Source organism: Aythya marila (assembly GCF_965140915.1).
Source record: "Aythya marila genome assembly, chromosome: 7".
In the NCBI taxonomy this organism is placed as follows: Eukaryota; Metazoa; Chordata; class Aves; order Anseriformes; family Anatidae; genus Aythya; species Aythya marila.
The window spans coordinates 10,688,238-10,702,822 of record NC_139048.1 but is presented as its reverse complement, the minus strand read 5'-3'; the positions used below and the strand labels follow the sequence as shown (position 1 = coordinate 10,702,822).

The 14,585-nt window shown below is 49.5% G+C and overlaps 1 protein-coding gene across 2 annotated transcripts in view; it reads left to right on the top strand.

The window, feature by feature from the left end:
• Positions 1-13,740, top strand: part of MXI1 (MAX interactor 1, dimerization protein) — a 42,165-nt gene extending 28,425 nt beyond the window's left edge. For both annotated transcript variants that reach the window (XM_082765316.1, XM_082765317.1), the window contains exons 4-6: positions 8,802-8,916; positions 10,527-10,698; positions 11,879-13,740. In XM_082765316.1, the coding sequence (XP_082621442.1) occupies positions 8,802-8,916; positions 10,527-10,698; positions 11,879-12,042 (451 nt within the window). In that variant the 3' untranslated portion in view covers positions 12,043-13,740. The remainder of the gene's footprint in view (positions 1-8,801; positions 8,917-10,526; positions 10,699-11,878) is intronic.
• Positions 13,741-14,585: the final 845 nt, after the last annotated feature.

Here is a 14,585-nt window from a genome sequence, read left to right as displayed (position 1 = left end):
CTGTGTGTTCAAAGGGGAGAGCCCTGGATGCTGGATGTAGTCAGCAGCTTTCACAGCAAGACCGAATGTTAGATGCGACGAGTATGCAGAGCGATTCTGGCTGAGATAAGGGAATGAGGAGGGAAAAAAAAATCCTTTTCCTTCTTCTGACCGTGCGTATGCCACTTCACCTACCCAGAAAAGCAACATTGATGCCAAAAGAAGTGGGAAAGCGGCCGGGAACACTCTGTCTCTGGTGGATACCCGACGTTCCCTGACCCTGTAAGGAGGAGCGCAGGCACTGCTCTGCAGGCCCTGACCTCTTTGAAACTTTTCTTGGCGTGGAAAAGCAGCTCGCAGGCTTGGTGCTCGCTGGGAAAAGCACATATGGGGATGTGTTTCCATCCCTTCAGCGAAGGGGGAGGAGAAGGGAAATCTCATTTTTCTTTTTCTTTCCTAAAAACCCACAAACCTTTCTATGTTTGGTCTGTTCCCAGGTGGGATCCTAACCCTTTTCCAGCTGGGAGCACACAGACTGAGTGAGCGTAAGGCAGCTGATCCTCGCACAACCATTAGTTTACTCAGCTGCAGCTGTTCTTGCTTGGGGGGAATTAGAATTATATCTGTCTGTGGCACTGCTGGCCGAAGCTGGGGTCAGATCGATCTTCTCCAGCTGATCAGGAGTTCACTAGGAGGAACAATCCTGAGTTTTGTAGTGGGACTGAAAAATATTTGATCCACTTTCATTTCTTATGGGTGCAGGTCTGCCTAAGGAAATGATTTCCAAGTGGCCAGCTTTATGCTTTCTTCTGTTTGAGTTTTGAGCAGTCTTTTATCTCTTCACCTTCACACATGCCCAGAGAAGAGGAAGAAAACGTGAGGAAGATGCTGAAGGTAGTTAAAGGGAAAGGACAAGGTACAGGCACAGGTTTGGTTTGATTTTTGCTTTCTCTCCTGAAGTCTACATAGTTATAACTTTCTAGGTGATCAGCCCTGCTCCTCTTTGGAAGAACCGTTTTGGCATCCAACCAGGCTGTGTTAGCGTGCTGTACCGTACCAGCTGGGCAGAAGCAAGATGTGCTCTCCAGCACCACTTCTCAGCACCTTTCCTGGGGTGTGAGGCCAGGACGTGACTCACCTGCTGTCGTAATGCTGGGAGTTGGGCTTCTCTGTTGAGGTTCTGCTGCTGAATAACACGTGTAGTTAAATTAAACCTGTGTGGCACTTAATGCTAGCTACCTCCTAGACCTTTGAAATATGTTCCTGCTGTTGTGTGTGTGCTGAAATACACACCCAGCAGGAAAAATAATGCTCTTAGGTTCTCTCTCCTAGCTGCAGTGCCTTTTTCCAACCACACATCTAGTAATGACCTTGGCTGGTAATTCCTTTTTCCAGGGGAGTCTGAGGTTAAATTTAAAATAATTTCACGAGGTTAAATCACATGCACAGCTTCCTCTGTTCCAGATGCTCGCCCTCTGTACCTGAGAGGTACAGGAGATATTGGATGACTCCCTAAATATTTCTGACAGCGCAGAGTGGCGTTAGATGAGCAGCACATGCTTTCCTTCTGGTAGAGAAGACTTTATGTAAACAAATATTCCACACGGTCCTCTTCTTGGACTATTTTTTTCATTAGGAATTAAGATTTTCTTCCATGAGGTGAGGAAACTGGAATATATCAGGAAAGAAATGTGTGGGGAAAAACTCTGTCCTGTCTTGCGGACAAGAATACTTCTTAGTAGCAATAGCTTAGCTGTGTAATTTAGGGAATAGCTTTAATGACAAGAATGACCGCTGGTAGCACATCAGAATGTGTTCTTGGTTTTGGCGTATTCCCTGCTCGTTATTTTGAAGGCAGGAGATAGTTTTCCCAAATAACAGACTGGTAGCATCCTTTATTCTTTCACTGGTGGACAAGTGGAGAGCTGGCAAAAGAAGTGAGTGCTGCGTTCAGCTGCCCAGTGGAGTTACTGGTGTAAAAACTAATTGCATTCAGCACCTAAATCCAGGGTCTTTTCTGTGTTATGAAGAAAGAGAGGCTCTGTTTTGAGATCCTGTCTGTGCCTTTGCTGCTGTGACACCCCGTGCACCTCTGGAGCTTTTCTGCTGGAGCCAGGAGAGTGGCCCAGGGGCATAAAGGCGCCGCTCTCTATCCAGCTGGAGGAGGCTGCTTTGTGGCTCATGTTCTGTCCATCTCAGGTGGCATTCGAGGACCTCTGCAGGTCCCTGCTGATTTCTCTGTTTGCTGCTGTGAATCATGCTCGCTTTCTCCTCGAGAGGCCGGGAAGATCCGAAATGGAGAGCTCTTCTTGGCGGGCGGCAGCTCCGGAGGCAGGCAGAGCTTCTGGGCTCAGCATCGCCGCTTGCCAGCACCTGAAATACCTCAGCTCTGCTCCTCAAATGTGTGGTGCTTAGCCAGGAAACCCGACCGGGAGCATCAAGAATAGCTGGTGAGTTCGGAAAAACCTCAGCTATCTTTGCTGGTGACCTAATTCTAGCCCTAAAGCTGAAAATCCATGGGTCGCAGCAAAGCAGGCTAGTGTGTGTGTGTGTGCTGAGCGGCACGGCCGCGCTGCAGGCACGGAGCAGGGCACCAGGAGCGGTGTCACCGGGCTTTGAGGTTGGGAGCACGCTGCGTGGCCCCGGCAGGGTGATTATAATGGTGTTAGGGAGAGCGGGGCACAAGGCTATTTAAAGAGCAGGTCTCTATTTTTACCCGCCTTCTAACAGAGGTGGTGTTTTTATCAGGCTGGACTAATCGGGGCTTTCTAATTAGCCGGGCTGGGCTGCACGGTGGTGTTGGAGGCTTTCTTTGCGTGGTCCCTGGTTGTTGGTGCAGGGTTGTGGCCATGCCTCATTGCCAGGGCAGCGGGGCTGTGATACCCCCAGTGTCAGGAGTGAGCATCTTCAAGGTGGTGCCAAATGATCTGGTGCAGGAGGTACCAAGATGTGACTGCTGGCAGCAACTGGGCAGTGTTTTAGGGCAGAAAGAGAACGTGATGCAGAGCATTTGTCTGTCATGATGGCTGTAGGGTTTCGGGTCCTGTTGTAAGCACAGCTGAGCCCTAAAGGGGTTTGGCTGGTAGCATCGCGTGCTGCGCTACAGGAGGGCGAAGTTTGGTTCATTAGATGCACCAGGGATTCAAATACTTCGTGGCTAATGGCCAGGATCAATAATAATAGGTCCTCAATGCATGATTTTAGGGGGAGATTAACTTTGATAAGTAGTAATAGACTCTGCTCTGGAGCATCTGTTGCTGTTTGACATCTCCTAACTGTCTAAATCTCCTTGCTGTCAAAGAGAGGCAGAGAGCTGTGGAGGAGCTGGAAGGGGAGACGAGGAACTGATGAACGGGCACCGAGTGTGTGGCACTAGCTCTGGAGGAAAACGAAGAGGCAAGAGAAAATGCCAGGCATTGATTTAGTCGGCTCCTCTGCTGGGCAGGCGGCCACCTATGCTGCTCTCATCACCTTCTCCTTGCGAGCTGCGGGCTCTTCCATCTCATCTCTTACTACTGAGCTGGAGCAGGCTGTCCCACTGGGGCCTCTGAAGATCAAAGGTGTCAGGAAAGGAAGGGCAGTTCTGCCGGTGCACAGCTGAGAGGTCCTTCTGGAGGAGGCACCTTCCAAAATGATACTTTCTCAGCATATTTTTTTTCTTTTTTACTGTATCAGTATTCAAATTTATTTATTTATTTGCCCTTCCTTTAAGCATCCCAGTTTTGGGAGGCATGGGATTACGGATGGTCTCTCTTTTTTTTATCGTTTTATTCATTTAAATCAAGATTCTCTGCTTCAGTCCCCCAGTTCAAAGAGAAAAGCTTCAAGATAGGCAACAAATGGGACCCAGAGGCCCAGCAGTTATTGCGTGAATAAAAAAAAAAAAAAGCTCCAAATACAGCACTGCAGCTTCAGAATCGTAATGTTGCATTGCTGTGATTATTTGGGGCCTGCCTGGTGCAGGATTTGAGTGCAGCTGTGAGATCCCGTTTGGACCTCAGCACGTTTGGCACTTGTGGTTTTGTTCCAAAGAGTTCCTGGTCCTGCAGGCTGTCAGAAAGAGGGACAGAAGCAAAAACCTGTGGAGACAGAAGGACAGAGGCCAGTGGGAGCAGAGCTGAGCAAGCAGTTTGGCGTTTGCGGTATTGCACCGGGTCAGGGTGAAAAGGAAGGCAAAAGAAACTCAGATGAAAGCGATCCCGTTCCCTGACGTGCCCCCTGAGATGAGCGTAGGGCCCTGAGAGTTGCAGAAGTGTCCTTTGCACAGCTGTGCCCGCGGTGGTGTGGCCTTGGCTCCTGGAAGAAGCAGCTGCCTCCTGTCCACGTGGCTCCAGGTGCATGCAGGGCCAACGTGCCCATTTGTAATGCAGCATCGAGGTTGGTTCTGTTGTCATTCCTAAATTTATTTATTTTTTTAAAGATAGAAATGCATTAAAAAAAATCAAAAGGCCTTTTTTTTTTCCCCCAATTACTTCTTCACGGTGCATTTTGTTAGCACTGCGGTACCGGTGTGCCTCTGTGCCAGGGAGCCATGGGGAGAAACGGACTGGAGACAAAGAAGCAAATGCACGAGGATCTCGTTCAGCATGGAGCAAACAAACAAATAAATAACCACAAGAAGAGGCCTGGCTGAAAATGGGACAGAGTGGCTTGCTCCGAATGATGTCATGGCTCAGGTGGAGGCCATCAGCTTCTGGCTGCATGTTTCTGGACCGGGTTTCCTCCTAAACCTTGCCCCGTCCCCGCTGTCGGCAGGCAGCGTGCGCGTTTATTGCCGGCTGGCCGGGAGCCACGGCAGCTCCATTGTTCGTGGCTCCGGGGCTCGCAGCAATTACATAACCTCTGCAGCAAGGAAAACGCGGCCTCTGTCCTCGGCGCTTGACTGGCTTTCGGTTTCGGATGCAGGTACTCGGCAAAATCTCCTCTCCTTCTGCTGGAGATGGGCGTTCAGTGAAGCAGGGGTCAGGTCCTTCAGCGGAGAGGGTTGGGTTTGGCGGAGGGTTAGAGACGAGCGAGGAGAAAACATCCTCATGTGATGGCTGTGAGAGATAAAGGAGTCTCCGACCTGCACGTTCCTTGTAGGAGGAAACCATATTTCCCCCCGTTTTCCCTGCCCTGTGTTTTTTTTTTTGCACGTGTTTCTCATTACTTTTATCTCCAAATCGTTCTGGTCCGATGAATTATTGATGTGCGGTCACTTGTGTTTCTCCAGGAATTGCTTGCTTTCCCCAGCCATCCCTCCTGAATTTTTTAAGCCATCTATTCGCCCTGAAATCCAAACAAAGTTGCTGCTATCCAATTTCAGGGTTAAATTAGACCCGACTTTGAAAAGGTGAAGAGGGAGGAGGGCAGAGAGGGAGGCTGGCGATGATGATCTCCATGTTAGGACCTTCCTTGTGCTGGTGCTTTTGGTGCTGCTTTTTGTTCTGTTTTGTTAACTTCTCTTGGAGATCAAACACCTGATCTAGCTTCCGTGGGACCTGAGTGAATTCCTGCACTGAGCACGTGCTGAATCTGTTGTTGAACTCGGGCCCTGTGGACCTGCAGGCATGGTACGAAAATATCTGGGAAATGCTTCCCTTTTCCCTCCGACGCTCTCTTCTTTCAACAGGAGTTACAATTCGGCAAAATTAGAATTCAGAGAAACTTTCTTGGTTCAGTTTCCATCACTTCTGCCCGTGGTGGAAGAAAAAACCCCTTGGTGTAGCAGCAAAGCAGCTGCAGTCCCACCAGGGATGTTCACAAAAGCTGGTGGCTTTTGCGCCCAGCTTGCTGTGGTGCCTGGTGGGGGAGGTCGAGCACCTCAGACACATCCCCAGAAGAGTGGGGTGAGGAAATGGGGATTTTTTTTCTGCAGCCAGCCCCGTTCCCGCAGTGCAGTTGCGATGCAGGCAAAAAGGAGCCCGGCTCCTGCAGGGGGACTTGGCTGCGGGCTGTGCACTGAGCCAGCTGAGGCGAGGAGCGAAAAGCGTGCAGAAATCAAGGTTTCCTCCCAGCGCTTTATATAACCCGAGCGGGTGATGTCACTGGGAGAGGAGAGGAGAGGGAAGGAGAGCGGGCTGTGGAGTTGCAGCCCTCTGCAGCCAGGCACAGCCAAGTGCAGGGGGAGGCACGGAGTGAGAGCCTGGCTGCTCCCCTGGGGGGTGCACGGGGCAGAGCCTGGGGGCTCGGAGGAGGATGGGGGGGAGGTGTTGGGGGCTGGTCCATGCAGGTAACCCAAATCCAGCTGGAGGATGTCAGGGTGAAAGAGGGGAGAGCCTCCTCCTGTCAGGTGCTCCCCGATTCCCTCTGCGTGAGCCTGCACATGCAGCACCCGCCTGTGCTCAGCATTCAGCTGGGGGAGCCTGGTTTTACCAAAGCTGCTGAAACAGGAGGAAGGGCTCCGGCTGCTCCCATCTGCCCTGCAGGCAGCGTGCAGAGGCTTCAGCCTTGCCTGGAAGTGCAGTTTCCTCCTCTCCTCCTCTGCCTTCCCTGGGACTGGGGCAGCGAGAGGCAGCAGCGCTTTGCACCCAGCCAGAGTCACTCCTCTGGTACATAACAATAGGGGCATTTAGGCTTGTTTTCCCAGATACTGGCAGATGCCTCAAATATTGCCATAATCCAGCAGCTTACAGGGGAAGCCGTCGGGCTCTGTCTGGAGCCTGCCCAACGCTGGCATTTCCACTGAGCCCAAGAGCCCGCAGCGCTGCTGAAAGCAGGTAAACAAGGGGAAAGGCGTCCCTGCCAGGGCTTGACCTTGGGATTACGGCTGCTCAGGTACAGCTACGGGACCTGATAGGGAAGATTGATAGCTCTGTGGCTGCTCTCCCTCTCTCTGAACCAGATGCAAATGGGAAAATGGGGACCCCGTGCGCTGGGGAGGCAACTTTCTGCCAGCCTGTCCGGTCCTTCTGCAGACGAGCCCTCCAGATCTTTCGTCCCCTCTCTGCCCTTGTTTGCAGAGCGACTTCCTTTGATCCGCCGTGGTCCTGGGGCACAAGGCAAACTGGTGGGTGCCGTGCTGCTGGTACCTGCTGCCATCCTTTCAACCTGGGTCTGTGTGATCCGTGCATGCTTATGCCCAGAGCTGTGCCTGGTCCCCAGGACCTGGTTCCTGGTGCGGGGCCTTCCCCTGTTCCAAAAACCGGTTCAGAGACCCAGAATGTCCTTAAGGGCGTGACTTCATCCTCCTCCTCCTCCTCTCTCTGGCCGCCAGACATCTGAGCAGCCTTCCCAGGAAGATGAGCACAGTGTTCCCCAGCAGTGCCCTGCCACTGCTGGCCCTACAGGTACCGGGCAAAGCACCTGCGGTGGGTTGGGTGCACGCAGCCCCCGTTCACCAGCCTGTGTGTCAAAAAGGGGCTTCCAGGTAGCTAAAACCCAAACCAGAGTCAGCCATATGGGTTTAATGCCAGCACAGTGTGCCCTGGAGCAGTCTGAGGAGGAACAGAAGAGAGCGATGCCGTTGTCTGCTATAGTTGTTTGTTTGATTCTTCAGATTTTGGTCCTTCCCCAGTTAATATTTAATGAAAAGCACATGGTTGTCAGGGCCCTCGCTGGCCGTACGCAGCCCCGTGGCTCTTCTGGAGACAGAATGATGGACCCTTTGTGAGGAGATTTATAACAGAAATACTGAGGGGCTCCCAGCCCCGCCAGCGAGCGCTCCTCGGCGCTGACAGTTCATCAGCAGAACCCCTGACCCCTCCACCCTTAATCATCCTTGCTTGTCACTGACATAATTGCCTGATTACAGACTCCTCTCCCCCACCCCTTTCAAACCGGGAGCAATGGTGAATGTGAAAAACAAATGGAAATGAACTGTCCGTGCTCTTTATTTATTTTTTTTTTCCCCCTGCGCTGAGACGGCTCGGGCTGCGATGCCGTTTCTTTGTGTCTGAGCAGGGCTCGGGATGGGCTTTCAGGACCCTTTCGCACCGGTGTTGCTGGCATGTGAATGGCGAAGCTGATGTCATTGTGTTATTGATTGGGATGACAAGTTTGGACATAAATCATTAATGTCTGGGAAAGAGAGAGGGAGGAGGAGAAAGGCAGCCCACGAGATGGCTTTCCATAAATCTGGCCTTCGTTCCTGCTTTCGTGGTGCAGAGCGGGATCAGCGGGAGCAGTCCTCCTGTGCAGCCTGAGGACGACGTGCTTTACTGCTCCTGAACCATTTTCCCCACCTTTTCGTATCCTGCAGAAAATGGCTCAGGCCATCAGCAGTGCTGTTGTGCTTGAAATCGTCTTTGGAGAGGTGCTCCAAGGTCAGCGGGGTGACCTGGGTCCGAGGAAGGAGTACGGGTGCCATGCTTGGGAACTGCAGTCCCTCCAACTCTTTTAATTGCCAGCAGGGAGTGTTTAGGGGTGTTGGGCTAACCGTTTTGCTATTTCCTTCTTCATATTTTGTGCAAAGAAATGTTAGAGCTGTTACTTAGATCACAGCAATGTCCAAGCGTGCCGTGGGTAGCGGTCATTCCGAAATGCCTCCACAGATGTTCCCAGCACAGCGGCAGGTAGCTGGGGGAGAGATGAAGCCTCCAAGATAACCGTACCCTTTGTGCCTCGGCTCTGCACAAAGTTCATCCATTGAATCAGATTAGCAGCTCAAACGGCAAGAAAACAAACAGCGTGTGCCAGAGGTTAGCAATCGTGCGAGTGTTGGTGGGCAGCTGCTGTTTGCGGTGTAAATAGCTCGGGGCAGCCCATCCTGGCACCTGCGGGGAATCTCGTGATGCGTAGGGACAGAAGGAAGCGTGAAAAGTGCCTCCTAGAAGGGAGGCAGAGAAGGAAATGGCTTTCCCTTCCTGAAAGCACGGCTCTGACCTCCTCTTCTCCCCCTGCAGCCGAGCTCACCTCCGCCTGTGTCTCGAACGCTTGAAAGTTCTGATCCCGCTCGGACCAGACTGCACCAGGCACACGACGCTTGGGCTGCTCAACAAAGCCAAAGCACATATCAAGGTAAGAGCTGCTTCTCCCAGCTGCTTCCTGGCGGGGCTGGTTTGGAACTGCAATCCCATAGCTCCTGCCATGGGCAGGGACACCTCCCACCAGACCCGGCTGCCCAGAGCCCCATCCAGCCTGGCCTTGAGCACCTCCAGGGCTGGGGCAGCCACAGCTTCTCTGGGCAGCCTGTGCCAGGGCCTCACCACCCTCTGAGGGAAGAACTTCCTAATATCTAATCTAAACCTTCCATTTTTCTAGTTTAAAACCATTCCCCCATGTCCTATCATGACACTCCCTGACAGAGTCCCTCCCAGCTTTCCTGTAAAGCCCCTTTAGGCACTGGCAGGCTGCAGTGAGGTCTCCCCAGAGCCTTCTCTTCCCCAGACTGAGCAGCCCCAGCCCTCTCAGCCTGTCTCCATGGGAGAGGAGCTTTGATTATCTTCATGGCCCTCCTCTGGACTCGTTCTAATACTTCTTATACTCGTTCTAATTCTTAACTACTGGCAGCACACGTGGATCCGTTAATATACATAGATAGCTGTTATTTACATTTTATGTGTGTGTATATATAGAAAGCAATAAGCTAGCATTGTCTCCTCGGTTAATCATTTATCATCACTACAAACCACTTTGTTGGGAGAGTCCATAATGAACTCTGGTACCTGTGGGGATGATTGTAGGAAAGCAGGGGCCTTATTCTGCATCATGATCAGTTGTTGCCAGCAACAGCTCTTAAAAGGAAAACATACCTGCTGGTGAGTGACCCCATTTGGATGGGAAATGCACCTTTTCTGATGTGCCAGTGAGTTTCCATTGCCAAAAACGTTGGTGCAAATCCCAGGAGGGTAAGCCAGGGCTGGCCTGATGAAGTTCCACGTGGGAACCAGCCAGCCCAGCACTCATCTGGTTTCACTCCTGGCAGAGTGAAGCCCAAAGAGAAAACGCAGCATTGTCAGTATCTGGAGAAGGCTGAAACCCTTTGTCACAGCCCAGGATGGTGGGAGGGAGGATGGGTGGCGAAGGAGAAAAAGCCCTGCTGAAGGGACAGGGTTAGCCTGAAATGACTCCTCCTTATGCAATGTGCTCGTCGCAGGAAACAAAGAACAGTGCCCTGGTAGATTTCCCAGCTGTGATCAAAGAAATCTGTAGTAGGTTATGTAAATCACTTACTAAATAGAAAACTGTTTCTGAGAAATCCTGCTAAACCATGCAGCAAGGAACAGAGCTCCCAGGGCACGTTTTGATGTGACAGTTGTAACGCCGGGCTGGTTTGGGTAAGGGACTCGAGGCCCCTTTGTGGGCAGATGCGGTAATGCAGGGGGCTGAGCTCAGGCAGAATGACCCACAAAATGCTACACATCCTGTAGTTTCCTCTGGAGAGGCTGACTTCAAAGCCTTTTTGATACCAACATGTGTGATTTATCAGAGCTTGGGAACAGGAAGAGTTGTGAGGAGGCAGCACAACTCCTGGGGACAGGAAAGTAGCTTGTTTCAGAGCTCTTTTGGAGCTTAAATCCTTCTGGGACCTGGGAACGTCTAAGTAAAGCAGGTGGCTGGACAGTGGAGGTGGGAGGGAAGGAGAAAAAGAATGAAACCTCTTACTGAGCCATATTTCTTCATGTCAGAAACTTGAAGAGACCGAGAGGAGAAGCCAACACCAGCTTGAGAACCTGGAACGAGAACAAAGATTCCTAAAGAGAAGACTGGAACAGCTACAGGGGTCTCAGGAGATAGAGCGAATACGAATGGACAGCATTGGCTCTACCATTTCCTCTGATCGCTCGGACTCGGAGCGAGGTGGGTGCCACCGGGCTGGCCAGGAACCCCCGGGACTCTGGGAAGAGGGGCAGGAGCCTGACCCATTTCTTGTCTCTCAGCTACCCCCTTCTCTCTGACTTCTGGTATTCAGGCTACTGATCTTGCTCCCACATGTACACACATACACGTGCACACACGTATATATGAAAAGTTTTGCCTTTTGCATGTTGCCATCGTCATCTCAGGATGGTTTCGGTGGCATTTAAAGTGATCTGTTTTTCTGAAGAGCTCTAAAATTCAAACGCATCAGTTACACAGAATAATTTGCAGTGCTCACAAGATGGTAGATAAATGCTTGATGCTGAAGGTGTGATACTCATTGTCCCTTTTTTGTGTCTCTCAACAACACAAAGGGAACATCTAAGAAAGATATTACTGGGGCTGGAGCAGGTGTTGCAAAGCAACTTCCACGCTCTCCCGTGTATTTCCTGTATTCGGGCCCACCATGGCATAACCAAGCAAACAGAGCAAAGCAAACTGACTCTAAAAATTCCAAGAATCATTCTACCACCACCCCCCTTTCTTTTCCAAGCTTCCCGTGCTGTTGTTCTCAGATAAAACTGGATAGAAATGGTCTGAATGGCTGAGTTCATATAACTTTTTTTGAAACACCTCTGCTGTGGATCCCAGGTGGGCACAGTAGATAGTTTGATAATTACTAACAGACTCAAGCCTTGTAGTTTGGGTTTGAGTCCACAGTCTGGGGAAAAAAAAAATCCTTTTGGATTTCCTTTTGGAAAATTCCTGCATGCTTGGAAATCAAGATGTCTGACTAGGCAGGGGTAACTTTAAGGGTAACTTCATGCTCTGTTTTTTTTGTTTTTTTTTTGTCCTCTGTTTTACCAGTGTGTTTTTTTGTTGTTTATTTATTTCCACATTGGGGTGATACCATTCCAAAGAGCAGAGGCAGAATAACAAGTTCAGTGCATGAGATGGCCCACCTCTGCTGAGAGTGTGTTTTGCATTCTGGAGGAGTCAAGCCCCTTTGCAAAGTCCCTATGAAAAGCTCCAGGCTGGTAGCTAGTCCCTTACAAGCCATGTCCATAACCCATCCCACCCCAAGGGGAAAACACCGAGAGTCTTCCTGGTAGCTGGCTTGAAGGAAGCAGTCGGGTCTGTGGTGCTAACCTGTGTGTGTTTCTCTTGTTTCCCTTTTTAGAAGAGATTGAAGTGGACGTTGAAAGCACAGAGTTCTCCCATGGAGAAGTGGACAATATCAGCACAACCAGCATCAGTGACATTGATGATCACAGCAGCTTGCAGAGTATTGGGAGTGACGAGGGTTACTCCAGCGCCAGTGTCAAGCTCTCCTTTGCTTCCTAGAACCAAGTGAGATGACAGTGCAGGGCGAAAGATTTCACTGGGGTGATCAAACTGGGTCCTAGATGCCAGTATCCTCTTTCAGAAATGACACATTGACAGCTAGTCCTGAAGAGACCTGTAAATAAAACCTCTGGGGTAAGGGAAGAAACCCACGCGTTCATTTGGTCACGTTACCAATCCCAATTCCTGCTGGCCAACAGTTAGACCAAACCCTAGTCCCATTGAAGTCCGTGATACCCATTTGTTTCTGTGGGACCTGGATCTAGACCTTAGCGATGAAACACTTTGTTTTGAATTTCTTTGTTTGAAAGAGGATACTAGAGACTCATCCCTCTCTTCCTGTCATGAGATCTGAGAAATGTCAGATTTTCTTACACTGCATTCAGGTTGAACAACCTAGTTTAGGCCCTTCTGAAGAGCTTTTGTGGCCCTAAAAGGGCCATGTCCTACAGTTTCTCACAATCCAATGCTGTTGTAATGTAATAGGAAACCTGTGAGGGCATAAGTAGCCTAGAAGCAACAACAGTAATGATAAAGGTCTCGTTCTGTGCCCAGAGAGAGGGGCGGCAAAGAGAGATGTAGAGGAGAGAATACCATTCAGCTCAGCTTTCTGTTGGACATCATTTAACAAGCAAGTACCTCTGACGCGTGGCTAAAGCGAGGGGTACACGCTTGTAATCTACCAGCACATCATGGGCTGTGTCGTGCTGTGAGAGCGCCAGCAGGTCTCCCGGTAGATGCGTGCCCACGCGCAGGCACACAGCCAGCTGAGGACAGAAAGAAACCAGCACACACGAGAGGTGACATGCCAGAAAGTCATGCCCAGATACTGAGCCACTATGACCTTTTTATTTGAAGAGATTTTTTGATAAACATTTGTAAATGTGTTGGGAGGGAAAACACCCCAAGTCTGATGCGTCTTTTTAGAGCTTGTCCATATTAAACCTTAGATGTCTTTTATATGAATTTACGCCACGAGAAGATCTCTGTTTTGATGAAGCACTTGACCCAACGAAATGCAAAATGCTTTTTGCCGTGCACACAATGGATGAAGGCTGTGCTAGCTGGAGAAGGCCAAGTTTGGTGAGGGTTCCTTTGGTTTTCTTTTTAGAATCATTCCCTCTGCTGACTTTTGAAGTTCCAGTCCAGTAGTTAACCTAGTTAAGCTCAGCACGTCTCTCACGTTAATGTAATGTTTTGACTGCACGTCCTGTTCCCGAGGGCCTTGCCATCTTACCTGTGCAGGTGCTGTTAAGAGCTATTCTAGCAAATGTTTTCTAATTTTCTCAGAGATGAGCATTCTAACCTGCACTTTGAGGGCTTTGCTGTTTTTTTTTTTATTTTTGTCTTTTTAATGGCCAGGATTATTTCGTTTTTTCCAAGTTTTAAAAACCTTGATAGAGTCCTCACCTATGGCATTGTTTGAAACTTTGTATATCCTTAAGTAATTTAACTACCCCTCGTTACTAAGAAAAGAAGAGGAAAAAAAAAAAATGCTTTATAAAATTCATAACTTATTGCTGATTTGAATGGGTTGTTAATTTCAGTCCTTTAGACTTTATTTTATTGTTTTAGGTAGGGTTGGGCAAAAAGAAGTAAATAAAGTAAATAAAAAAAAATAAAGACAACCATATTTAGCAGTGCAGTGGAATTGTGTTTAAATGTTAGCATATGGTCCCCATTAAAGTAGCACTTTAACGCCATTAAACATTTCTGTATCTGAAACGAGTTGTGTTCTTCCATCTTGGTCATTCGTGTCCCTTCAGCTGAGCTGTTGTTCTTCTTGTGCCCTCTGATCCCGTGGAGAGAAGATCCTGAGTGGTTCTGCTGTCGAGTTACGCGTTGCGGTGAATCGCCTCTGTTTAAATACTCTGGTGTGTCCCCCGCCCTCCTCCAAAACCTGTTGTCCCTTGTAAGGGGCACAACACCCGTGCTTGAGTAGAGAAATAAGCTTTCTGTGGCTGTGATGAACTATTGCTGGGTTTGTGTGGTTTTCTTTTTTTTTTTTCTTTTTTTTTTTTTTTATTAATTTGTTCATGAAGTCTGGGTCAGGTTGCTGTTAAGTGTTTTCACTTGTGTGTGTGTGTGTAACGCAGCACATCTGTTCTCCTGCCTTCGGGGAGGGGACCTGGCAGGAACAGGAGCTTGTCGCAGGCTGAATTGAGCTCCAGGTTAATTAATAGGGCCCAAGGGTTTTGGGATAAGAACATCCTGCTTGCTTTTATGTTTGGGGTCCACGTTATCTGCAGATGACAGGAGACTGGGGCAGTCCTCTGAGTGCTGAAGAGAGGAAAACTTCAGCTCGAACAAGGCCTGGCTTATTTAATCATTATTGCTTTATCTGAAAGTGTCTTTATAATAATAACTGCTAAAGACGAAAGTTTGGTTGCTTTGGTGCTGGAGGGCTCGCTTTGGCAGGTCATAGCAGATTTCAGCTGGTGTTTGGATAGTTCTTGATGAAAACATTTCTCTGGCTTCCTGAGGTTGTTTTTCCTGCATTACTGCTGCACTGTAGGCTTTCTGGCCTTTTGTGTGTGCTTGCA